We start from the raw sequence: 27,942 nt of genomic DNA, 5'->3' as shown, positions 1-27,942 counted from the left end.
TTTGATACAATGAATGCCTTTTATAAGTAGGAGAATATAAAGGTGAAATGTCAGATTTTCCAAATCTATATGACATAGAGATACCCAAATAGTGTGTTTAGGAAATTCTAGGACAGCATTTATCTTCAAGAAATTTATTTTCAAAGTGGAGCACTAGAAAGCTCTTCTGCTTCTAGGCATTGATTGGCAGTAGTTCCTTCTTCCAAATGCAGAACATAAACCATTTCTTTCAGCAAAGATATCTTCTCTGATGAAAGTATCTTTTCTTTAACAGAAATACTGCTGACATCTAGAACCACATCTTCAAACAAGAACGGTTGAATGCACTAGTGTTATAAAGGAAAGTGACAAATTCTTCATGGCAAGTCATACTGGGCTTAACAGAAACCAGTGATAAATTTCCTCATCCAGAGGAAAACAAACCAATAAAAACCCCTACCCAACAAAAATACATTTTAGTAGAAGCAACCTATGAATTACTGATGATGTGGGGTACAAAAAAAATGTCATTAATATTTTTGGCACTCTTCCTCTAGGAATGTGAATTTGGTAATGCCATTTTAACAGACTTGATGAGTAGACTCCTGGAATACTTTATCTGTTTACTGTAGCTATCCAAAGCCCTTTAGCCCAGGCAGACAAAAGTGCCTGGAGAAGTCACAGTGGTAAGAATTTCCTGATTTCTCTTATAACAATATCTGACAGAGAATGTAGTTCTTAGCCTTCTCTCTTTTATAAGAATCCCTGAATAGAAATGCTGCTTTTAGTCTCTTATCCCAAGAGTCAGGGATTTCCCAAGCAAAGTAGCAGTGCAAAATTATTTGGCATGTGCTAGTCCAAAATCCTGTCTGTTGAAGCCAAGGGTTGAAAAGAGAGGATAAACAATTTAAATTATTTAAACACAATTGTGACTAATATTTAGATATTGCTGTGCAGCTGAGTGCACTTTATAGAGGACTATATAATGGATTGATGCAATGTCTTTGATAAGGACTTAATATGAAGGTAGGGTGTACTCATATTCCTTCACAAACACAATCTCTTAAGAATTATTTGAAAAGACTGCATAATGTAATGTTTTCTGTGGAAATTAGAGCAATAATCTTTCATCTTTTTTTGAAAAAAGCTTCAGAAAACTCAAGGCAAGACACTGCAACCCGAATCAGAATTTTGCAGTCTTTTTTTGTGAATAAATTTTGTAAATATGATCTTTAAAATAATGTATTATACATATGACTTTTATAGGTCACTAACTCATTTTTGCAGAGTTTGTGAAACTAAATGTTTAACAAAATTGATTCTGGAAACTGAGTGTAGTTGAGGTCCAAATTTTTTTTTTTTTAATTACATTTAAGGACTTTGAAGCTGGGTGACTTTGGCCCACATATTTATCTCCTTTGGTCTTCAACACTTCATTTATTTTTACATGTTTAACATAGAGCTTTTTATAAAAAATAGACCAGTTGTTGAATACTTTCTCCACCTCTGAGCACTTTTGTTACATTTTTTACCTAAGGCAGTTTGACACGAAGGCTCTGCTCTGTAAGATCTTACAATTTGTCAGGACAGACCTGTCTGTCTATAATAGGTTGTCTTTTCAGCTGATGAATCTGGATTGTGTCTTTTTGGTCAATTTTAATGAACTCTAAACCTTCTTTGAACATGTTTGTCTGTTGCAAAATACTTGTTATTATGTTACATCCAGAAATCTTTAAGGATATTAAGCCACATTTTAACCAAATGTCTACACCTCACTGGATTATTCTAATAGTAACGAATGTATTTTCTAAGCAGATTTCTGTCATAGCAGTGTTTAGGTGTTGTTACATATTCTTTGCTGATAGCACTGGGGGATTTTTCCCCCTCCATTTTGGGTGCTTGAAATGAAGATCCGTTTGCACTTTTTGCAATTACAAGGAATTAAACCGCTAAACCTTCCTAAGGGATGACCCAGAAATATTTAAGGTGTGTGATGCTTCTGTTACATTGTTCATTGTGTAATGGAAAACTGATTTCTCCCAACTGAGTAAAAGAAACCAAAAATCCCCTGACCTGTGTTATTTTTTGCTTATTCTTGGTACTGTTAGCGAGATGAGGTTTTATTGTTCAGACTATTCAGTGATTTTCCATTTTAATAGAAGTAAGTTTCACTAGAAATATTTTCATAAATTCATCCTTAGCACCTAGCCAGCTGTGTTTCAAAGAGAATGTAGAGTCAATCGTGCTGCTTCATGTTACCCTGTCTCTTCCACTAGTACTGAGTATATAGATTATCACAGCACTTACTTGGAATTTTCCGTCCGATTAATGTGTCTTTAGAATGCAAAACTTTTAAAAGCCTAAGAAATTTTTATCTTTTCACTTCTTGGATCATATCTATTTGTTGAGTAAATGCTGCTTACTGAGGGTCAAAGGCAACAGTCCCTTGCATTTTATATCAAATCAGACCAGAACAATATTTATATTTTGTAGTTGGTCATTATACTGATGGAAACTACTAACACCAGTTGCTTTCATTAGGTGAGCTCTTAGACTACATACTGCTACATACATCTTGCAGTACAATTTTTTTTTTAAATAGTAATTCTATTTATACATCTATGTATAACTGGTACCTACCTGACTGGCATTAGAAAACCTCATCCTTTTCTCATAGGTTTAGCATGTTGGAGCTTTCCAGTACCTACTTTTTTTTTTTCCTGAATTAAAAGATGTTTAGTTTAAACTTCATGAAGGGGCAGCAGGCATTTTTAAAATGCATTGACAGTGTATTTCGTGGCAGCACCAACTAGTACATCTGGTTTGAAATCTGTTGACATTTAGTTACCACCATCAGTTTTGCTTTGGTCCTATAGCAGTACATTTTTGTGGATGTTTTTTAAAATAATACCCACATAACATTATTCAGCAGTAAGAGATGAATTAGCTAGTACAGCAACCTCTGATCACTGCTGCATAAATGAGCATTGTTTTGCTGTGTCTCTATTACTTTTTTGATCACATGTGTTTATTAAACTTCCATGTAGTGCACTTTTTTTCCTTGGCCTAAAATACTGCTTCTGAAGTGAGAAATTCACACATTTTTGTCACAAGACAAAACTTCCTTGAATGTTGCACCAGTTAGCACACCTTTTATTATAGATTTTATGTGCAGACCACCAGATGACAAAATGATACAGCAAGTGTGAAACTATGTAAATCTGAGAGCAATATTTTAAAAAAATTCTCAGGAGAAGGCATACGGTATTGAGAACTGAATCGAAGCTTAGTTTACATTACAAGTATTGCTTGAAATATCTGTATCTTTATTTTGCAAAACAGAGAAATCATAGGGACTGATTTATAAAAGGGTTGGTTATAAGGTGTTACTGCCCTTCTGGTTTTTGTGTTTGGATGTTAATAATAATGTAAATAAAGGTTTCTATTTATAATCAGAATTTGGTGACACTGTATGAGCTAATACTTTAAGGGTGATTATCCAGTACAGGTCAGAGAAAATTCCCTGCTATCACTGATGAAAAATGTATATAAAGAATGATTTACATTTTATCCTAGTTAGCCGTAAAAGCTGAGGGAGTAATAGCTGAGACTTTTCATTTATGAGACACACATTCAGCACAAACACGAACTAGAATTTATGTCTACTTAAACAGCAAACTGTAGAAGAGCTGAAAGGAGAAGAGGTGGTATCTTTCCCCAAACTTGGCAACAACGTACCTTTCATTAAATACCAGCTGCTTCTTGTGTCACATACAAGTCTCACAGCTCACTATTTTCTATAAAGGGACAAGATAACTTTTCAACCTTCTGCCTGACAAGTAAGTAACAGGTGCAGTAACACTGGCCCTGCAGGATTTTAACAGTCACAACCTCACCTTGCCAGAGACTGAGCTAAATACAAAAGGGCAAATTTTTCATATTCTTTCTGCATGCACACTGGAAATGGCAGATAGCTGAAACTTCTCTGGAAAGCAGAAAAAATGTGGGGGTTTTGGGGAACTTAAGGGTTTTTTTTGTTTGTATGTGTGGATCCAGGATCTCATAATCTAGTAGATTTTACTGATAATCCATGAAATTTTTAACAAGTTTAATGAAAACACATGGCAAGATTAAGGCAGACATTCAGATTTTACTTGCATAATTAAAAAAAGCTTGCAAGAAAGCTTTGGGTAGTGGATTTGACTTACCACATGTCATACAAATACTCAAGCCCAATCTTACTCAGCACATATGAAGACTCCACTTCTGCTTTTTGAGCGGGGTTTTTTCCCCCCATTCCTAAATTCAAGTAAATTTTTTGAGTATGGGGTTGTGATACCAGGGATCTACATGTCTGGATATAATTCCACTTGATTTTCCAAACGGCAAAACCAGGAAGGGTTTCAAAATAACTTCCATGCTGTATTTTTACACTGCATTTCTAGAAGGGCAAGTTGAATTTGCATTTTGAAAAAATACCTCTTTGTTAGGAGTGAAGGCCACAGTTGGTTGAGTCTGTCCCATAAGCACCCTCAGGCATTTGCCCTTAAACACAGGTAGCAAAGTAACACGAAACAAATGATAAATAGAAATCTCACCATTAGTACCTGTACTACAACTTATGTAATAATGTTCTTATGAAACTACTGAAATAATTATGTACACTGTGCTTTCTTAGTAAAATTATAGGGTTTTTTTCCTGTAAAAACCTTTGAATAGTAACTGTCATTCACAACATTTACTTTTCTGCAGACTAAAGTGTAACTAGATTATTGACCACAAGTACTGAACTCCCAGAGCTGCCTTTTTAAAAAATAAATGTAAAAGTTACACTGCTAAGCAAACACTACTTTCTCAAAGGAACTGTTCTAGTTTTGAATGTAAAGTATAATATTACCACATAAAAAAACCTTCATACAAATCTGATTGTGTTAAAATTTAAGATGTACATTTACTGAAATTTTTCAGGACCTTTAGAAATGAATTAATTCTGACGTAGCATTTTGAGAAATGGCGTGTGGGCATTACACTCTTTTTTATTAATAAATTTCTTCACAATGTGAAGGAATTTATTTTCAAACAGTACACTGATCAATATTTACACAATCCCTCAAAAAATCTGGCATCCTTTGAGTGAAGATTTTCTCTGATCTTCATAGAGGTGACAATACAATGAACAAGTAGATGTGGAACTAAAATGTATCCTCAGAGGAAACTGAAGAAATTCCATGGTGTTGAGAACACTTGGTGCTACTGACTTCAGTTCCTGAATCTTTTCAGAGTTCTCTTGAACATTACCTTTACCCCAGTGTTAAGCAAATGCACCTTTGTTTTCTGAATCTTGCTTTAGTGTTGTACTTGGCTTTGAAGTTTTTCTCACGACAACTAAAGATAAAGGTGAACTGGAAATTGTTTTAAGGTCCTGTCAACTGTCTGTGTAAACACTGCCACTGCAGGGGCAGTCCTCTTTGGGATGTGGCTGAGTTTCCTCCTCTGTCAATTCCTGAATCAGCGTTGTCTTCTTGAAGTAAAATGCCTTGTGAATTAGGTGAGGTATAATCCAAAGCAACAAAGCAGGTACAACAGTGGATTTCAGAGACCTCTATTTCTGATGGCATTTCCCATAATTTCACTGCTTCTATTGAACTCACTCACCAGTGCAAACATTCTATCTATTTCAGCCTCAAAGTTTATCCAGTCCTTCAGGTGAATGTTATAATTCATTTAGTCTGTACATGGATTCAAGTCCTGCCCCGTCTGTATCCTCATGGAGGTGCAGCAGCTGTGGGAGATTAGCCCTCCCAGCCTTCCCACAGTTGTCCTCTTTAAAATAAAACAAATGCAGTTTAGTGTATAACATTGTAGTAGAAAGTAATAAGGTATTTTTAATGGTTCCATGCAGTAAAAACCAATGGAAACACTGTGAACCACCAATAAAAGCATAGCAGGTGTATGACAGAAACAATTCAAGTGTTTGAAATTTCAACCTGTACAAAGCTTGTTAATTCCACCTTCATTTTGGTTCTAAAGCCAGTCTTAGATCTCTTCAATTAGAAATAAAACCACTGCATTATATAAGCAACTCTCAGGCAAAAAGACTGTGCCTAGGAAGGGAGTTGCACCTGTGTTTTCCACTGCACAGTTTGAGAGCACTTCATGATTTTTAATGAAGTCTCTGCTTTCTTTTTAAGGAAAGATTCAGAGACACTAACAGGCAATGGTAACTTTTTAATAGACTTAAATTTGTACCTCATCTTTTGAGCTCTAGCAGTTTGAGAACTGCCAGATCATCACCACATTTTAAAAGGCAGCTCAGTAAGAAAAAAGCAGTTGTAGATACAAATCTGTCTTATAATCTACTTTCTGTTTTAAATTCTTTTTTCTGCTCACAGCACAAAGGCTGTGGTTGGATAAAGGGCAAGAAAATACATAATGCTGCCTCACTACTTGTGAGAAATTACAGTCAGTTTTGTTCTTCCTGGATTGTGTGAAAAACTACTAGGTAGCTGCTACTAGTTTAAGTTTAGACAAAACTAGTGTACTGGTGTTTAATTTTTATTGGCAACTGACCATAACTGGTTTCTTAACTGAGCATCTACCTTTACTGTTTGAAATTGCCTTGATTTTAATGCTCCAGGATTCTCAAAAAACATGTACGAAGAGGTTTTGTGCAGCAGTAGTTGTCAGTAATGATGGCAGTATCATATTTCTTGCATAATTTAGAGGTCTTTCCTCCTAAGCATTCTGTGAGAATAGATGATGATGTTAAAATGGTGGTGCATACAAAAAGAGAAAAGTTAAGTAAAAGCTAATGCTTTTGGTGAATTGCTCCCAACTCACAGTGACTTGGCAGATGATGGTCTCTTCACATCTGGCCATTTTCGACGCTGAAACTGCCTAATTTTCAAGCAGCAAAAGGAGAAAAAAGTTAACCATCACCAAGAAAACAACTAGTACCACAATCTGAAAGATGAGGAAGAAGAATTCAGCCAGAATTTTGACTACTAAGATCAGAACACAGTGTAACATTGAAACAAATAGCTCCAAAGTTTCAAAGCAAGTGGGGGGGAAAGGTCTTTCAAATGCCCTTTCAAGCCCGGCCTTCCCATGTGGTTCCCAATCCCACACTTGCTCTTTCAGCGTTAAGGTAGTACTTCAGAATAATGTAATTTTTTTTGTTTATTTACCTGTACTGCTCGTAGCTTCCATCTTTAAGTCCTAGGTGAGAAAAATTAACAATGTTACCAACAATTGTCTGTATGAGAAAAAATAAAGACTCAAGAAATTTAACAAACTTCCTGATGTCTTGAGATCACATGTCTCCTATCTGATCCTGCACTGAGCTGAAGTTTGGAGCAGAACTCTGGAAGTCCCTTCCAGCTTGAACTGACCTGTGTTCAGGTCTGTGAGCTTCAGAGTGGCTGCTAGAGTATTCTCTCCCTTTTCATGAGTATTGTTTCTTCCTTGTCTTCTCTTGCATCTCAGCAATATTTATTACTATGCTAAGGGTCTTTCTTCATCTTAAAAACATGACATAACATGAACTGAACATGTACAAAAATCTGAGAATGCAGCTATCACCCTCAGCAGGACAGTACCATTGTAAGTAAATCCTAAAATCCTTTGGTGACTGATTCAAGTTTTATAATATTAAGAGTATTTTGGGGTTCTTTGGGGTGTTTGTGAGTGCAATAGAAGAGGCACTTACCAAGATCCATGTTTCTGGTTCTTGGATTGCATTGCTTATACCCTCTGCAACTTCTGAGTTCCATGAGCTGGACATGCAGTTGATTAAGAACATCTCTGTCAAGCGTATTCACTGCATTAATTAGCTGCAATAAACAGGAGGTTCTTTTTAGTGACTATTGCTCTGTAGTTTGGTAACTTTTAAAATACAGCTGGTTTCTTTCTAACAGGAAAGAGCCACTTTATACTAGTTTAAATGATACAGGCCTTAACGTCATCCTACAGCAATACGGCGTGATTTCAATTTATTGGTGACAAGTAACAATGATGTATTTCTCGAGCTGTGATCCCAAGGTCTATGATCAGATACCTGATATGGATCGGTATTGAGATCAAAATACTCCAAAAATCCAGTAGCAAATTCACAAAACAGGAAGTTGTGGGTCTCGTTGATTGTCCTCAAACACCAGTATGTGTTGTTGTTGGCACTGGTACAGGCACAGAAAGGGCCCACTGCAAAGTGAAGAGTTATAAAGACATAAGCTACATGCTTCTGTCTTTAGCACTGCTAATTACTTTCTGTTTATATTACTTTATTCATAGACAGTTACTCTCATTCTCACTCCTGAGCTCTAAAGCAGAGAATGCATTCCAGCATCAGCTTCTTGTTCTGTGCATACCAAATCCACATACTAATTACAGTAACATCTTGTCTAGTTCCTTTCTCTGGTTGTGAAACATTCCAGATGGTGAGATACCTTGCAGATCAGTGTACAGTATTCAATAATCTGTAGCTTATTTGCAGTTGGTTTTACCTCCTTGCCTTTTGTGCAACAATAATGACAACACTGAAAACAGAGATTATTTACTATAGAAAAGACTGTATGGCTTTGGTTACAGAGCTAATAAAACCAGTAACTACTAGCAACCCAACATCCCAGCCCCGCCTTAGTTTACAGTACTCTTACATGTCCACAGGGGAGCAGTTTGCCAGTGCTGGTTGTCGTGGGTGAAGCAGGTCAGACCAGGCATGCTGCACGTGTCATTATTTTTGATTCTCTTAAGCAATTTGCGCAGTTTCTTCTTCCGTCTCTGCTCTCGCAGCAGCCACAGCCTGTCTTTCTCCTGTAGGGCTTTCCTGCACACATGAAATGTTAGGGTCATGGAAACTCTGTTAGACTTGAACATAGCTAAAACACCCCAAAGTAGCTAATAAAATAAGCCACTCAGAAAGAATCCACATTTCTAACTTAAATGGTGTTTCATACAAATGGAGATGACTCTGCATTTGTAGAGTCATTGCCTAGTGTGTAACTGGTGTGTACAGACCTAATATTAATATTACATTTTGCACATCCTCTCTCAAAGGAACAGGCCTTCACTTACTTGAAAGGATGAAGACCGGATCCTTTGTGTCTCAGTTTGCTCTTGTGTTTTGAATGGTAACTGGAAAATAAAAACAGCATTGCTGGTGAACAACAGCAAGACAACTGCCCCTGTTCTTATAACATTATCATATTGGATTTGAAGCAGATTTAATCAAGTGTCACTTCTCCCTTCAATTTATTAGTGTATGTGATGAATAAAGGCAGCCTCGCTCGACTGGATCAGGCACTTCCCAGCCTCACTGTGTCTCTGTTTCCTCAGATCCTTTGTCCACAGTGACACTTGGTGTGCTAACACTGCATTGCAATGTACATCCACATCCAGCTACAATTTACTATTATTTTAGTTTTAACTGGTTGTTTCCCCACATGAGGCACATAGAATGAATAGATTTGTAATTAAATTACATTTCTGAAACAGAGTATTCCCTAATTTGTTCTGATAATGACAAGTTTATACTACCCTCCTGTCATTTTCCTTACAAATGCAAAAATTTCAATACCAGCTGTACTTTGTAGGGCTGGGAAGGGGTGTGGGCGTGTCCTCCATTATTACTAGCTGAAAGCTTCAGGGAAACTTGAACAAGATGGCTTGAACTGTCCCAGAAAGAGCACTGTCTAATATATTCAGGGATATGCAGAGTGCAAGCAGACATACACATTCTCGCTGCGTTACCACTGCTTTGCCTCTCAAGAAACTCTTACAGTATTTTGCAGAAATTTCCTTTGGAATTACCAAAGTTTAAAAAAAAGAACAGCCACAGTCACTGGCAATATTTTCTTATTGATAAAGTTACTACATACACAAATCAGTAAACACAAACTTAATTTAATAACTGTTGTTTTCTAAACAGTACATCTGAATTCTATTAGTTGCCAGATTAAAATCTCCTTCAAAACAAATCTTTTAAATTCTTAAAACTTTTGGGAGCTTTCATAAGTTTAATTAGTATAACAAATTAACAAAGTAAGATTATTTAAGAACTATCTTCTTCAGTAAATTTTTTAATCTTGCATAGATGCTGGGCATTTCATCAACTAATTCTAAATGCTAAATCAAAGCAATTGCAATACAAACACTTGACCATATGTAACTCAGATGATTAATTTCTTTGCTTTCAGTGGGATTAATCATCTCAATAATGCTATGCACAAATATAAGTGTATCAGTCTGAAAATAAACATTTTTTATATTTTCTATAAAACATTCATGAAAAATAACTTCATCTTTACAGTACATATTAAGTAAACTCAGTTACTCAGTTTTGAAAGCAGTGGATTATAAACCAATATAAACTTTCTGTCTGTTTACCATCTAGAATAATACATCTTTTTTGACATGGGCTCCCATAACCCAAGAAATCGATAATCTCAATATTTTAGTGGATCTGCCGCTGCAACTCTGATGCAGGATCCACATGGGCCACATCCACAGTCCACAACAATTATAAACATCGTATCTGTAGAGTGCGAGGTTTTCAGCATGTTCAAAAAGGCATTCTGTGACACCAATAGGACAGAGAAGTTTTATCCACACCCTCTCACAGAGTCTACTAGGTAACAGGTGCTTTAAGCACAGCTAAAGCACAGCTGCCGTGCACTTATGACTCCATTCAGATACAGCTTGCTTTTTTTTGTTGATACTCATACTATTCTGCCACTGTGGCTGCAGTACTATCTGGCTCTCAGCAGCCTCAGAGCTGGCTCTGTCATCACCATGAGCAGGAGAAGGTGTTCCTGGGTCTCCTTCCGAACAGCTTTTCTCAGGGGCAAATTCTGTTTGGGTTACCTTTTGATTTTGGAAGATTTTCTGTTATGCTTATTTGCAGAGCAAGAGCTCAATTGTCCAATTAAACTCCTGCCTGGCAGACAGTGGGCCCTGTACTTGTGCAACGGCCTGTGTACACTTCCCCTAAATGTGTACACAGGAGTACAGTCAGCACAACTGAACAAACAAGATCCTGATCTCTCCTGTGAGATCTGATAAACCAGTTACATCAGTGAGATCTGATAAATCAGTTACAGTTGCACTACAAATAATTATTCAGAAGTATACCAAAAAATACCTTAGCTTGTTACAATCACACTCTTCAGGTCGCTTCTTCTTTAGATGACCTCTCACCTCTCTCAGGTTTTTTATTTTATTTTGCAAAGTTTCAATCTAAAAAGAAAAAAGCCACCAAGAAAGAGTTTAAAAAAAAACCAGCATGATTTAGTGCTATTCTAACCTTCTCAAACTCATTCTACTGTCACCAAGAGCTTCCTCTTCAGTACCTTCTGTGGCTCTCACCACTAACAAGCATTTTCAAATTATCTCACTTTCCAGAAGGAAACTGCAGCAGGAGGAAGCTGGCTTAGTTTGCCTGCTCTGATTCTTGACTCGGAAAGCAGAATGTGTTGCTGCGGGAATGAGGGGACACACAGTTGCAGGCAGACAGACACTCCTGCATCCACTCTGGTTTTGCCTCTCTACAGCACATTCACAAGGGGAGAAAGGCTGCTCAAAGGAAAACGAAGTCATTACATTTCAGCGTGTTCTGACACTGGAAAGGGGATAGGGCAGGAGCGATCTGAAATCCCCTCTTCAGAGGTTTTGAAAAGCAAAGCAGCAAGGTTCTGTCACTTTGCATAGCAGGCTTTAGCAGTGTCTGGACACATGGGATAGCAATCAGCAGTTAATTGTGCCACCCTTAAGGTTTATTTTTAACTGCCTTTTTTCACTAAATGAAACTCCAGCTTTTGCTCAGTCTGACTTACATACAACATGGCTCACTTCCACTCAGGTATTGCAGGTATCTGCACAGCAGAAAAATCAAAGTAATCTAATGTGAACAACAGTCTCTGCAGAACTACCATTGGCCATCAGTAACCATAGGTGTAGTAGAAGCAGAGACAGGGCAGAGTGTTCAAGGAAAATGGACAAAGAACCCAGCCCTGTGACCCTAAATCAGGAACACAATTGGACAGAAGTGTGTTCACACTTCATTTCATTTGACACTCTATATTGGCTTCATTTTCTGAAGAAAAAACAATTACAGAACCGTGGTAATATTAAAATTGCCCTTTTTTAATCTTAGCCGGCTAGTAAGTTTTTAAGTATTTGCCCTGTGTGTCAATCTTTACAAGAAAAGGGGGACCAAGAAGTTCTTACATAGAACTTTACTGTGAATTTATGTAATTTGGTAAGAGATTACAGGACATCCATCCTTTATGCTTCTCTCTGGCATTTGTTCCATCCTTACCTGGTCCTTCGACCCTCTTTCATACACTATACACATGAAGGGTTTGAGCTAATATTAGTGGCAAAAATGTCAGATAAAGTCTTACTCGCAAATTTCATACAGCAAATTACCTCTAAGTTCTCCATATACACAATCCTATGAAAAAAATTCAACTCAAAAGTCCAAGGTTAAGAAAAGCAGTAGCAAGTGAAAGAAATTAATTCTAGAAGCACCAAAACTAATGAAGCTCACTTTTCCTTGGGCCTTTATATTTGATACTGAAGGACTGTTTTGACAGGTTCCCCACTGGGGAACAGGAAAATAAGATGATAAAAAGATCCAGATTGATTTCTTTCCCAGGATAGGGGCAGCTTTAAGTCTTACTTGCCTGATAAGGCATATGACATTTCTCAGCTGTGCTTTCAGTTGCAGTTCTGTCCACTCAGCATCTTGCCTTCACAAACTTGTAATAATTTAATTATTTCTGAAATGTCTATTCTGAAATTAGCCAGCAAATTCAAAAGGTTCCATGGAGGTAAAGAGAGACCCAGAGGCAGACACAGATAGTCAGCATGATCCTATCACCCCACAGAAAACAACGCTAAAAACACACACGGAAAACATCACTGACCTCATGGTCAATATGAAGTTTGTGGTCCTTCCAAGCTTGCAGTGACCTGTACAGATCTGTGTCACACTGGATGGTATCATTCTCCAGGATATAGCACCTTGGCATGGAAAAGCAAACAGTGTTTATTATTACAGTGGATACACACACACACACACACACACACACACACACACAGAGCAATGCCAACAGCTGCTCTTAATAACACAGCTCCAGGACAAATGAGACCATGGATTGGAAATGACATGCAGAATTCAAAAAACAAAGTTCATTCAAGAAAATACAAGTGTGCTCTGAACCAGGAAGGAAGTCTGGGTCGCAGTTGCCATGGAAATTTTTAGGTAGAAAAATTCAATGAGAATATTTCTATCAAGCAGAACCTGTTGACTGTTTCATTTCTGTATGTAAATCATGCTACACAGAATTCTTGCTTATTCAATAGACTTTCTGCATAAATAATCATTACTAATTAGCAAGCATTGAAAGCATTACTCAGAAGCAATTTCTCGATGCATAATTAAGTGATGCAGGGGTAGTAGCAAGGTAAGATGCATTACTACACCATAAAGAAAAGAGAAAAAACTCAAAAAAACAAAACTGAAACAAAGAAGTTTTACTATTTTCTACAAAAGTGATAAAATCTTTCAATGGTATCTCCTTCACTTTGAAAGCAAAACACCCTCTGACAATATAAAATCTTTATGTTTCACTAACTTCTAGTGAAATCCAGTTTTAAAAATTATTTAATAAAGAAGAAAACAAAAAAACAAAAAAACACTACTTGACAGATTTACCTGGAAAGTTTATTAGGGGTTGAATACCATGCAGCCATTTCTGAATGCTTGTTTAAACTAAAGATGAATATTTGCAATGTTCCTTTATTTTCTTTAAACCACCTCATGTTGTCCCACGGCCTTCTTTTCTGCTAGGGAAGTCTCATGAATAACGTACAACCTTCCTGACAGTTCCTTGTAAAAATCTGGGATTCGCGCACTAAGGCAGCAAAAGTAAATTTAATTTGTTCCAGAAAAAAAAACCCAGTGATTTATGAGTCCTGAACATTCATGAGAGCTGGGATAAGAGGGCACAATTCTCTGATGCCTACACTTCGTCATATTGGTGACTTTCTAATTCACTTCTGTCAACAGAAGGCAAATGGAAAACACAGGTATCAAGAGCAGCTACCTGGCTCCTGCATGTTTACATGAGCTAGTCATTAAACAATATAAAACATGTAATCAATAATGATTGGTGGTTTTTCTGATAGCTCACAAATGGAAATGGTGATAAATGAATTAAAGTTCAGCTGAAGAGACATTACCAGTCCCTAGATTCACCACCAAGGAAGTTATTTTTAGCTGTTAAAGTGGTCAGACAATTGCCTCCCCTCTCTCTCAGTATGTTCCATTTCCCAATGCTGGTCCATCCAACTTCATTCACAATACAGATTTTCCTCTCCTAGCACTGATTACAGAAAACTCTGTACAAAGCAACCAGTGACACCAAACCAGTTCATGCTTCAGTCAGGGCCTTCAGTCTCCAGCCAGGCCAGGTTACCCCACTGCACACTCATTTGCAGGAGAATGGCCTCTCCTGGATCATGCAGGTTTAACACCCCTGTTGCCAACAGTTTTGCTTGTTCTCACAGGAAACATATGCACTGATGAGTGGCTACCGTCTCCACACAATGCAGGAGACAAAAGCACTGCTGCAGCTCTTCAGGAGCTTCACGCCCCTCTTCACTGACCAAACTAAAACAAAACTGAAGGCTATTATACAAATGGAATAAGAATTTTAGTGAGGCTAGACTGCGTATCCAAAAGGGATGCAACATGCTTAGCACACTTCAACCCACACATTTATGAAAAGAGCAGTCACTTAAGGAGCAAATGCTTTTAAACACCTAGCATGTGCACTTACCTGTGGGTCACTTTGATCAGACTAGGGGCTGTGTACTCTGCAATGCTACCAGTGCCACTATATTCCCCCATATCTCTATCTTCCTCCTCGTGGAAAACAGCCCTCTGCACCTTGTGCCGCTTGGTGATATTTCTTGGTAAGATGGGCTGGTATCCATCCTCTAAAACCAGGTGATAGGCAGCTCCATCCAGCTCAACAGATACAGAACGGATAGAGCGATTCCGGACATAGCTTGGTTTGAATTCTGCATGGAAAAAGTGGAAGAGCAGCAGAAACTGCATGTTACAATTTGCTCCTCTCTCTGGCTCTTGGAAGGAAAAACCCCAGCCCATACTGTGCTGTTTGGAATTAACTGGATGACAGTGTTTGTTGCAGTTCTCCTGTGAACTGCTGTTTCCTTAACGTCGGCATGGATGGAAGTACCAGTTGGTGGATGGATACCTCAGAGCATGAGAGGGCAGGTACAACGCAAACACAAAAGAATGGCAAAGGGGAAAAAAAATGCTGTAGTCCAGCACCAGTGAGAGCAAATAGCTTGTTCAAATGGATGCTTGCTCTTCCCCTACAATCACCAGATGGCAGTCACACCTTAAGCACTAACTGTGACAGTAACGACAGCCAGCCACCCTCAGGGAACAGTTCTCTGTGCTTTTCTGCTGTCCATCGTACAGTTCTTCCCAGCTAGGATTCCTGCAACACATTCTTGGAGTTGTCTCAGCCTGAGCCTTTTCCCAGTTCTATTCTTCAAGGCTAGGGCTAGATCCTTGATTTTTTTGGAAGGGACTAATATTTGAATCTTTATTTTTATCCACATGCAATTATTTTCTTTGCAATTCTTTCCCTGATGTGCAGCCCAGACAGTCAGTTTCTCCATGAAGCACCACTCTCCAGTGCTATGTACTCCCTCAAACTTTGCTTCTGCGTTTGCAGCTCAAAAGCAAAATTAAACATTTGTTATGAATTGCCACTGTGCAGTACAAGATTCTCATTGATCTTTTCCCTATTACTATTTTCCAAAGTTCTCTGTTCCAGCCCAAATCCCCAGAACTCCTCTTCTGCTTGGTCTGGAATGGCAAAAAGAGAACATAGTTATGAAATGTAAATCTACATTTAAACTTCCCTGCTGTATGATGGGGTCCATCTCTGACTGTATTTCCTGCTCACAACCAGTGACTGCTGAGAGTCACTCATTAGGCACAATCATCTCATTCCTTGAGGAAAAAGTACAACCTAGGTGTCACAGACTCGCTTGTGCTCTCTGCCCTAGGGGAGCCTGTATACTCTGTATATGAGGCTTGGAGTTACCACAGATATTACTGGAAACAACTGAGTCCCTTAGATCCTTTGGTCACTTCTCATTTAAAGAGACAAACACACAGCACACCTCATGAGATGGGACTTCCCTCTGCAATCTGATAAAGGCAAAATTCAACCAATGTGCCAATTGAGAAGATCGATCCTTCTTGCCATCCCATGCTCCACAGAAAGGCCAGTTTCTTCAGTGGGATAATCTCTCCAGCAAAATAAGCAGGAGGAAAAGAAAATATGAAACCGGAGGTTGAACAACCAAAATTGACAAAAAAGTACCTTAACTGTCACACAAACTCTGGCATTAATTCAGAATGACTTTTTTCAATAAGCCTTAAATTCATTTCAGATAGATTGCACAATCTCAAAAGTTGTTTTGCAGTCTGTGGGAAGCAGAATAAACATCTCCTCCCACCTGAAACTTGGCCAAGCACGATATTTTTGTCAGCACCACACAGAGAAAGCAGAATACCAGCTGGATTGTCTGGTTTTACACATTTTCCATGCATAGTTCAAAGTTTACGGCTGATATTAAGCCAGGTGAGTCACAGCTGAAGGGATAAAAAAAGCCACAAAAGATTAGCCCTATTTCAGGCACCCATTCAGGAAATGTTTGAATAAATGAGACAGAAACTTTCGTCTTTTCCAAGGTAGGAAGAAGTTCTAAAAAGCTACACCAATACCAATGAGATTTAAAGTATAAACTCCCATTTCTTTAATCATATCTTCATTTTATCTTGTTCAGCACAGCCAACTAACAATTAATCTTCCTTCCAAGTCTAATACACCAATCCAGCCTGCTGGACCTCAGTAAATGCCCCCGGGAAACCATCAACTACATGTCGTTGAACACCTAGGAGCCAGGTTACTCCTCCCTTTGCAGCCAAACTAACACAGCCTTAGCACTAATTGGTGTGGAGTGAGGCATCTCATAAAGGACTGCTTCTGTCGCTTTATCCTGACATGTTACCCACAGTGCTGACTCACTGCTGTGATTAGTATCAAATTCTGAAGTGGCTAAAATATTTAATAAGATCAATACTCATTGGTACTGTGTGCTCCCATCTGCTAAGTGAACTGCAGGCATAAATACTAATGTTTAATTACTTATTAGTCAATCTTCCCCCAGGTTTTACTCTCCAATCTATTTACCTCTGTACACAGCCTACAAACAGCCAATCCAGGGCTGTTAAATATTTGGCCAAAAACATCTATGCTCCTTTCTTCAGGTTACTAAAGTCTGGCTTTGGTAAGCTCTCTGAATCTGATGCCTCTCTTCCTCAACTACTACAGAAACAAGGTGCCTTAGGGATGGTATTTCTAAGAAGTTGCAACCTCAAAATTGAGTTGTAAAATGGAGTCCAGAGGAATTTAAGTCAAGAAAGTCAACTGCTTTCAGAGCCCAAATCATCCAGCTGGTATTGCACCACTTGACCTGCGTGTTTGTCTTCACTGGAACCTGAAAGGAACAAAGTTTTCCACTAATGTCTATGTATTTTGCATTTGTTAGACAAAAGAGCTTTTTTTGTTTTTGATAACAGAAAGTAAAACTGGGCCTTGTAAAGACATTTTTTAAAAAATATCTCTAGTGTCTAGAAATATAGATTTAGAGGTACTTTCTTATATCCCATTCTCACAATTGCCACTTCAAATGCATTATCTGTAAAGTAATGAACTTTTTATTTTTAGTAACAAATAATGTGATTAAAAATGACATTTTGATCCAGCTTTGATACCACCTCAAAAGTAAAATGACTGTCAGGGAAATTTGAATTAAAATGCACTCTTTGTACACACTTCTGTTTCTTTACTATTCAGTGTGGCCTATCATCATTTTCCTACATGCAGCTAAAGAATTCCTTTAATCACATACACTCGCTCATCACAGGAAGAAGAGATCAAATCTACAGCAAGAAAAACATAATAGGCCACAACACAGCCAATGATTTTGAGAGCTCACTATTTAAACTTTCCACCTACTGCAAAGCTCTGTTTGAACTTTCTTATAACAACAACAAGAGCATACTAAAGAAATAAAGAGGACAAAAAAGGAAACATTCCAGACATCTAAACCCAGACATACCAAATATTCATGTTTATGGGTTTCTGGTGCTTAAGTGCTTTACAGTCAAGTTATGTATTTTTACATTGTCCAAATCGCACATATATGACACAGCCCTGTTGTGAAACTGACTTTACTCAATTTAGAAAATGCAGTTGCCTGCTAAATGCACTGGTGCACCTGCAAATGCATTCTAAACCACACCTACACTAGAATGTAATTATTTTATCAAAATGTCTGGTGCACCAGCCTCTGTACCAGCAATTTAGTCTGGTCTTTTAGACCATCTGTTCTCACTATATGTAACCAATTTCAGTCTTTCTGAAAGACCAATCCTTATACCCTATTAGGGTTTACAACAGGCTTGATGCACCATAGATGCAGGGCATCCATTCTGCTTTTTTGCAAATGACTGTAGATTGGAGTGCAATAAGATGACCTTTTGCAAATCTATCTCTGTTATGCACAACAGAAATGAGTGATCAGGACATTTCCTTCAAAACTTTGCTACTGCTTGGAACTACTGCATTAATGTGGACATGACCCTTAGTCCAGTTAGAAACTTGTGTTTTCTGTTTGGCAGTGGTTCAAACTAATGAATAGCATTTACTGGCATTCAAGCAGGGCTGCAATCCAATCTCATGCACTCATCAAATTCTGAGTAGCAGACCCCAAAGGTGCCCTAACAATTATGCAAACCAGCACAGAACACACTTTATCCCAAGTCTCACAGAACAGGTCATAAAAATGCAAATACTCATCATGAGTATCCAGGTGACTCTCTTAACTAACCATAGTCCAGTTTTCCACATAAGCTATTTAGAAAAAACTTGGTATGTCACCTTGACTTGTACAGCTTTGGGCTCACTTACATTTGGTGTGTGATTTATTAGATAAGTGCAGGTAGAAGAATAGCCAACACCAATGAAAAGGTCTCTGTCAATAGGTCCAAGCTAACCTCTTCCCTGTACAGCACACCCCAGATGTGGGAAGAGGGAAAAACAAAGCATCTGTGGAGGCAAATACTTTACTTTGGACACAAGCAATGACTATGTGATTGTCAAGATCCTGTTTTGTGTTGCTGAAGTTTATGCCTTAAGGTTCAATGAGGCTAATGAGCTGAAGGGTGTAGTATAAACTCTGTCTCATCTGAGCAGAACACAAGGGAAAAGCACCATTCTGATCCCTCTGAGGGAGCAAGTTTCACTTTTTTTTACCTTAACTTTCTACATACATAAACTAAAGATAATTATACACTTAACCACCTCCTTTGCATGTTGTGAAAATTAGTTAATGTTTAGAAAGCAGCAATGAGAAGTATTTAAGTAACTGTTAAGTATTATCAGATAGCATTACATTGCCCTCACTTTGTTTTCCTGTCCTCATTAAGTGCCTTCCATCTACTGCTGTTGATTCCCCATGACTTAATTCCTTCTGTGACTTAAAAAAAAATAGTTAAATAAGTATAAATTCTAGTGTTCTTTACAGATTGTTGGCCGTAGCACATATTTAAACATCGAATATACTGGATGGAACCACTAATTGTTTTTCAACTCAGAATTTGCTTAGTAACTACTAATCAGCTTGCAAGAAAAATACAATGGGAGAAAATAAATTTAAACTCTTTATATCATGACACAAACTTGAAACACAAAGACTAATCTGCTAAACAATTAAAGCTCTGTATTTGTGGAGTGAGATGAAAGAAACATTACAAGTAACTAATAATTCCGTGTTGCTGTTTACCTCTAATCTATAATTAAACTATATGCTTCAAATATAGATGTTAGTCTGACTATGATTTTACAGAGTCAGTAAAATGGGCTTTCTGAAAAAGCACTAACCTGTGCCAAGGAAACCAGTCATCCCCTTTGGCTGTTATGTCTGATTAAAAGTCAGCCTTGTCTCTGCTGACTGAGCAGAAGAAAAGGATGTTAGAAGCAAGCAGCCTCAATAACAAAGTATACACATTGAAAATAAATTACTGAAGTAACAGTTCCAAGCATTGCAGGAGCTACTGAAAATTGAAGTATTTGCTGTGTAACACTGTTCATGTTCCACAGCTTATGTTACTGTCCGCAATTTGCCTTTTCAGCATGGACACTGCATTTCCCAGAACGAAACATTCTTCCTACAGCCAGATATTCTCAACTCTGATTGTCCAATATGAGACATGCTGTTTCATGGTTGAGATACATAGGAAATATGCGAATACAATTAAATGCCTATGGTTGTCAAGACAATTATGTGAGTTAGCAAACAACAGCTTTCTAAGGCAGAGACAGAAGATGCGGTAGGTTTGCTTACTTTTCTTGGAGAAGAGTTTCTTTCTCTGTCTGATGTGGCTCAGCTTGTATTCGTTCTCTTCACAATTGCAGTCTTCACTGTTCCTGTTGTAATACTTGGGCAAAATATTGGAGGTGCCTTTGCCTTTGCTTGTAGCTGCCAAGTCTGCCATTCCCTTGCACTTGTGCAGCTTGAGTTTTCCACTGGCATCTTCCACACACTGCCATTTCTGGAAGAAGAATTTGGTTATTAAAAATCTGTCCCAACTGTGGTCTGTCTCATGGCCAGCTCCAGCAATTTATCAGATATTCCTTGTAGTAAAATGGGGCTCATCTATCACCTATTATCAAACCAGATTTTTGTAAGATTTTATTTTCGGACAAAACAGCAAGACTTCAGGAAAACATTGCATTTGTTTCTGATTTTGCCTCTTAGAGGCAGAACAACTGAAATTTCTTTTAAAAATCAATACTACAGCTAAAAACATGAAGGTGGCAAGTGACAACTTTCAGAAGCATAACTGCAGCATAAACCAAGGACCTTCAAGTCGTATCCTAATCCTGAGAGTCTTATATAACTCTCAGCACAGTGGGACCAAAACCTTCCAGCTTTATGGAAGTTCTCCAGATAGAATCATGTACTGGCTTGGGTTGGAAGGGGCCTTAAAGAACATCTCGTTCCACTCCCCTGCCATATGCAGGGGGACACCTTTCACCAGATCAGGTTGTTCAGAGCTCCATCCAACATGTCCTTGAACTCCTTCAGGGATGAAGTGTTTTCCAAGATTGCTCTACAAAAGCGCCTGTTTCTCTTCAATGACTTTTCAAAGGGTCAGATCAGCTGCACGAGTTTATCTCCATCTGGATTGATTTTCTTAATAGCTTCGCCCCCCCCCATCAACACACACTTGACTTATAAGCTGCATGGATGTCTGAAGTGAGAAACCCCTCCCTCTCGCACTCCACCTACAGAAAATATTACATGTTCCCAATTTCCAATTCACTCTGATACTCAAAACCTTGAAGTAACTTGCTCACAGCTCCTTCATGCTGCTGTCAGAGCTGTACCAAGGGCAAGGGAGTTTAGCTGCCTTCAACCTGGCACAGAAGTTCCACTCACTTCCCAGGTACATCACAAAATTATTTCACCTACTCCATAATTTATCAACACTTTGCTACCTACAGAGGCTTAGAGACACATAAAAAACCTCTTACAGTTGCTCCTGCTTTAAAAAAAGTTTCTCAGAAACTCTCAGCTTCTTGTTGAGTCTTGAGAAATGTTCCTCTTCTTCCCTATTACAAAATCCTGTAAACTAGTTCCTCCAGGACTCACTGGAATATTGAGAATTTTCCAAATAAAAGAACAGAAATAAAAACAGCAGCATCTTCCAGGGAAGATGATATTTTACAGCAGCCTGCAGCTCTATGAGGGAGATTCAGCCACTTCACTTTGGACAGCAAGGTATGCAAAGGCTGGGACAACAAAGCATATATTTTTTATTGACATTCTTTCCATTGTTTGCAGGTATGCATGTATTAGCATGTACTATGCATGTAAGAAAACAAAATCACTGTGCTTTTATTATCAGACTTTAATAGGAGTCGAAAGTGAAGTGGCCATTAACACCACATTTACCTATCACTGTGGCAGAACCTCTCATTTAAAACAATCCATTTTATAGTGTGCCTACTGATTTCCTCAGACACCTGGATGCCCAGTCTCCTGAGCTGTATCTGTGTTCAGCCTCCTGTACAGCCCAAGCCTTGCTCTGATGCAGATAAATCTAGCTTAACTTACACAATGAATTGGTTAATCAAGGAGAGATACTGACAATAACATTTTTGCAGGACTATCTTCATCTGTAAAGCAGTAGATATTTACCTAGATTCAGTAACAAATTAATATCTGTTTTAATTTCTTTTAATTTAATATCTTTTTAATCTCTCTTACTTTTATAATGCCTAACACTGATTGATGTATGTACAGACTGAGCTTTGAACTAAAAGTTACTTTACTAGAAAAAGCAATACTTTCTTTTACAACTATAAGAGATGTAAAAATGTTTATTGCTGCTTCCCATTTCATCTGAATATAATTTTTGAAAATATATAAACAAATAATTTTCTGCTCTGTAGAGTTCTATGCTCTAAGTACATTTCAATACATGAAAAATGATGTTTCAACAGAGGGCAAGTTCAATGCCACGATGAGAATTACTGCAAGTACTCTGATGTGTGGCCAGAAAAATTTTATTTTTTTTCTATTTCTTTCATCTCTTGTCAAGAGATTGATGCTCCTTTTTCCCCTCCAGGTGAACTGGAAAAATCCTTTAGGTTTTAGTGCAGCTGTATGCTACAGTGAAAACATCTCAACAACTTTGCTGAAGGGCACATTGTATGCATTAACAGGCCCCACTGCTGAATGACTGCAGTGCAGATCTACCTAAATTACATTAGAAATTCTTTCATAACCTCGGTATATCCCTGCTAACAACAAAGTAACAATGAACCAAAAAAGACAGGAAGAAAGTTTTGGATCTAATTTTTAAAAAGATTCCTTCCAAAAACTGTCACTGTTTCCTAGGCCTGGTCAATACAACCTCAAGCTACAGTGGCCTCAGAAAAAGGAGAAAATATAAGCAATTTTTTTTTCTATTGCTCTTCTCTTGGCACTAATAATGATTGTGATGGAATCAGGAATATGATGTAGAGGTGCCTTTTCTGAACTGCCAAGGAAGGCACACACTGATCAGTATAGTTTTCATCACTGGTATGCCACGTCATGTGAGAGAACTGGGGGCACCAAGCAAGTAAAGGATGTGCTTTTACTTATGATATCTTCAGGCCAGTTACAAAAGAGAGTATCCCTCCATGATCCTGGCATAGTACAAAGCAATTGGAGGGAAGACTCTATGTCAAACCTTTAATTTGCAGAACACCTGAAAGAAACAAAGTGCAAACATTTGCATTTTCAATGTTCGCCTGTGAAAACTGTCATATAAAATGATACTTCTAATGCTATTTAAAGACAATTTCTACTTGTATCAGATATGCATGTAAATAAATCTTCAAAAATAAAACATATTTGAAAATGAAATAATGTGAAATCAGGCAACTATTTCTCTTCAGGAGTTAGCAGTATTATTGTACTATGCCAGGTCCTGATAAATAAAAAATTACCGTCTTTTAATTTTGAGAGCTCTCACATGTACAGCACAGATTCCCTATAGCAATCAGCACTGCTGCAGGTATTGCATGTTTACCAAATGTTTATCTTTTCTCTTCCTTGTGCACAAAACTGGCAACTTACTTAAAGGGAGATTTTGTGTAGCTGTTGTTATGATACTGTACGTGTTGCTGGGAATACTCTACAGAGCAATGCTGGTATCATAATTGGCTTCCACACAAGCACATTAATGCAGGCTACTAGATAAAAGTGGGTCAGCTTCCACTCACTAGCCAGCTTTGGATGAAAGGCCAAACTACACTAAAAAGAAAAAAAATTCACGGAAGCCATTAGGTACTAGGATAATTTTTTTTCTTTTTTAATTCATTTGGGAAGAGCTCATCTCTTTTAAATCCTTGAATATAAATGCTGAGCTGCTCTTTCATCTGACTCTACAGTCACCCTTTGTTGGATGCAAATAACTACCACACATCAAACCCTAATAACTGGAAAAGAAAATATAGCAACACACAGATTCTCATTGCTCTCAGAAGAATTTACATATATTAGTGATGTCAAAAAAATTCCACATAGTGGACTGTGAAACAAGGTTTTAGACATTATGAATAACCTCTTCTCCATGATCTTGCCACTCTCTTATCAAAACAAATATGGGTTAAGGAGGGTGACAGAGATTTGCAAAAATCACTTTGTGGCAGTAGACCTGTATTCACAAACTTGCGTGCTCACAAAGCAGAATTTCAAATTCTCTATTTCATATTCAAAGCTTTATTTACCTCTCCTTTCTTGACCTCTCCTTTAAGCTCTGCCCTTGTCTCTTATCCTTCACTCCCCTTCTGAGTCTTTGATCTCCATTTGTGCTTCTTGTCTCGGGCTCACACTTCAGATTCCCTGGGACCGCTCAGATTTCTCTGCACATGAAATAGCAGGTCCCAAAACTTGCTTAAGTCAAAAGAAAGAGTTCCAATGACTTCAGCAAGCTTTCAACTAATTCTGACCCAGATGGGTACTTATCTTTGCATTAGAATATGAAAATTCACTTTTCATACTGAACACTCCAAGTAGTGTTATATAGTGTCCTGCAGCATCAGAAGACATCTGCTAAATAACCACTGCATCTGCATAACATCAACTCCCCAAGGCAGTGGTATGTTATTAGCTTGGGCTCGTATTGTGCAGAGCTATGAACAGCACCAGAAAACAGACAACACCCATTTGTCATTTGAGAAGTTAGACTTCCTTCACTCTAAAGACATTTTGGGTGCACCCATATTTAGACACAACTTATCCTCAAATAAGCACATTCATCTCCCAGCATTCCTATTGTCTAGATAGACTACTAAGATAGACTACTAGGACATATTCTCTAGAGTAGAGGTTAGAAGGATTGAGAATACCTTAAAAGCCTTTCACAGATTTTAATTGACTTGATTGTTTGGCAATTTTTTCTGACGTGCAACATAAATTTCTTTTTTTTTTGCTTAATTTCATCCTATCACTTCCTATTATGCCTGACCAAATTGCTCAAAACAATTCTTCTCTCTGTCTCCTGACAATGAGGATGCAGCACAAGCATCTCTTAATAGCACATCTATACTGCAGAATTTATTGGTAATTTTGACTATGGAGTTGACATTTTATACTTCTCTTGAAAAATAGTGATAAGGGGGTGGGAGGGCGGTGGGGAAAGCTATATTTCCTCATCCTATTTACTGGATAATGTTGTAGTGGAAAAAATAACTTTTCTTCAAGTTCCTCAAATAACATTGCAAATTCATAAAACAATGGCTTGCTCCCATTCAGCTCAAATTTCAGCTCAAGACTTCTGATGACAATAAATTACTGCATATAGTATTCCTTTAAGTTTAGTATTTTTACAATACAGAACATTATAATTGCTCTGTGTACTAAATCTGACATATTAGCCACAGGAGGAAAAGAACATCTGAAAAATTCTTATATATATAAATTGGATCCAAACACCTAAGGAACAATGGACTCATTTCACAGGTGCACTGAACTACATGATCAGTAAAGCCAGAAGTATGGAGTCTGGCCTTTGACAGTAAAAAAATTAACTACTGCAGCCTAAGTAGCCCATTACTGACTATTGCTTGGTAAGTCATTCATATCATGTCTGCAAGAACAGTTATATTCCACAGACTAACTCATCCTGACAGCCCTCTGGGCTGCCAGAATATGAGGTAATGCCAGTGTGATAACAGACACATTAGCATGTGGGCCCATTTACCTTCACCCCTTTCTCCACAGAATGTATTACAGTCCTTGGAAAGGGGTTCTCTGGCCCACACCTGCACGAGAGAGCAACGACACAGAGTCAATTTAGCCAAAAGTGGTGAATTCTCTGGAGATAGCCATGCTTTGCTTTTGCACCGCCCAGAAAAATTCTTAAAATCCTCTCCTGTGTATGTCAAGACCATGTATTGATAATATCCTGTTTTTTTTCCATTAATTTCTTCTATGTAACTTGTATCTAAAGTGAACATATTGTCATATCTGCCCAAAACAATTATGCAACAAGGGAAATGACACACAGTCAATGAGCTTTATGCCCATATACACTCATAACTGCATGTGTGTTTTCCCACTGTGTTTTTGTTAAGAGCAGGGATATACTGAGTTAACAGAATTTTAGCTTCCCATTACTATATGTAATTTCAAGTAGCAACAGCAAAATTAATTAAAGAATGGAAGAGAATCTGAAGCAAAGCAAGCTGTATGTATTTTAAAAAGCCAATCTGTTATGTACATTGTAGCTTCTCAGCACTAAGTAATCCCAAACCACATTCTCTTTGGAAAATAAAACTTTAAAACAGCCTATGCGGTTTTCTTAGTGGTAGTCAGGAATCAATACAGAACACTTGAATCAGCAATTTCCTGACTGACAGTCAATCTCATAAATGCTGTAATAAAGATTTGAGTAAAGGTCACAGAACGAGCCATTTGATTTATACACTGGCATCGATGATGAGGTGAAGAACATTGACACAGTGAAGGTGCTGAGCTTAGCCCAATTACAACTGCTTAATTGCAGTCAGGGATAACAATGCCCTACCTGGCCAAGCTGTTCACAAGCTGTTTGATACTCAGCTCGCTGACAGAGGTCTTTCACACGCTGGTATTTGGGTAGAAAGTTTTCTTCTTGGGCATCTACCTTCTCATTCTCCCTTTTATGCAGCAGTTTACTGGAAAAGAAAAAAAAATATTCTTACATTAATATTAACTCCAACACACAAATACAGTTAGCTGAAAAGAGTCAGAGGAGTAGTTATTTTCCATGTCCATAGCCTCTCTGGTAGCCAAAACGTAACAGTCCAGTGGAAACTAGATTTAGCCTGTCCAATAACACACAAGTTATTCATGTCCTACTCTCAGGGAGCATATAAAAACATATAAAGTCAAGACACTCTGTTACATGCCTGAGTGTTAGGCAGTGACAACTGTCAATACAGAGAGACCACATCACATTCTACAGGGCTGCACTTTGGAAACCCCTCTTGCCCCCATTTATGTACTAAGGCAGAGGTGCAGAGGGAATGGCCAGCAGATGAAGATGCAGAGAGGAAGGGTTGTTCATAATCCCGTAATACAAGCAGGAGGATTGGAGGACAGCAGCTGAGAGCAAATTGGGATGCCTTCCCATCTCTCAATCCAAGTAAATTTCCCTTCCCCCAGCACAAGAGCACATTTATGCAGGCTGTAGGCAGAGGCCATCCATTCCCTACAATCACTGCCATTAGGCATACTACAGCCGTGTCCCTGCTGGCACAGCTAAATGGCTTTGGACTGCAGCAGAGTGCTGCTTTGGCTTTAGCTATTCAACATCCTTCTATTTAATAAGACTGGGCTTTGTGATTAACACTTTCCTTACCCTCTTTCCACAAGGAACGAGTCTCTCCATACCTTCATCTTTTTCTTTAAATGAAACCTGGGAGGAAACGAGGAGAGGAAGACGCAATTCCCACAAAACCAGTAACCAATTTATGCCCCAGTTTTCTGCCCCACCCCTAATTCCAACAAGAAACATGCCACATAACTGCACAAGAGGACATCCAGCTCTATGAAGCAGGAACCTATGCCTCTCCACTGAAAACACAGGATATATTTCTCTCACAGGAACTAAATTCACAAGACAATTTCTTCAACATAAGTGTGTTGAAGACAAGAGATTAACTGAATTTTCTTTGTTCACAAAGGATCACAAATTAAATCGGGACTTCCTGACTCATATTTGGGCTCTTACCCTGCATCTACCCAAAA

General features: G+C 38.1%; 2 protein-coding genes across 3 annotated transcripts in view; one reads left to right on the top strand and one right to left on the bottom strand.

Moving 5' to 3' along the window:
- The window catches only part of NCOA3 (nuclear receptor coactivator 3), a 58,195-nt gene extending 53,011 nt beyond the window's left edge, over nt 1–5,184 (top strand). Inside the window, exon 24 of the mRNA XM_058814538.1 lies at nt 275–5,184. Within this exon, the coding sequence (XP_058670521.1) occupies nt 275–286 (12 nt within the window). The 3' untranslated portion in view covers nt 287–5,184. The remainder of the gene's footprint in view (nt 1–274) is intronic.
- Nucleotides 3,110–27,942, bottom strand: part of SULF2 (sulfatase 2) — a 52,191-nt gene continuing 27,358 nt past the window's right edge. For both annotated transcript variants that reach the window (XM_058814540.1, XM_058814539.1), the window contains exons 9-21: nt 27,554–27,610; nt 26,738–26,867; nt 20,497–20,704; nt 14,820–15,063; nt 12,903–12,999; nt 11,117–11,211; nt 9,052–9,111; nt 8,634–8,803; nt 8,036–8,178; nt 7,688–7,811; nt 7,167–7,197; nt 6,820–6,876; nt 3,110–5,802 (exon numbers count right to left, since the gene is read on the bottom strand). In XM_058814540.1, the coding sequence (XP_058670523.1) occupies nt 5,772–5,802; nt 6,820–6,876; nt 7,167–7,197; nt 7,688–7,811; nt 8,036–8,178; nt 8,634–8,803; nt 9,052–9,111; nt 11,117–11,211; nt 12,903–12,999; nt 14,820–15,063; nt 20,497–20,704; nt 26,738–26,867; nt 27,554–27,610 (1,447 nt within the window). In that variant the 3' untranslated portion in view covers nt 3,110–5,771. The remainder of the gene's footprint in view (nt 5,803–6,819; nt 6,877–7,166; nt 7,198–7,687; nt 7,812–8,035; nt 8,179–8,633; nt 8,804–9,051; nt 9,112–11,116; nt 11,212–12,902; nt 13,000–14,819; nt 15,064–20,496; nt 20,705–26,737; nt 26,868–27,553; nt 27,611–27,942) is intronic.

The sequence above is a fragment of the Ammospiza caudacuta genome, chromosome 15 (assembly GCF_027887145.1).
Source record: "Ammospiza caudacuta isolate bAmmCau1 chromosome 15, bAmmCau1.pri, whole genome shotgun sequence".
NCBI classification, from domain to species: domain Eukaryota; kingdom Metazoa; phylum Chordata; class Aves; order Passeriformes; family Passerellidae; genus Ammospiza; species Ammospiza caudacuta.
Note: the sequence above shows the minus strand (reverse complement) of the source record. Positions and strands in the feature narration are given on the sequence as shown.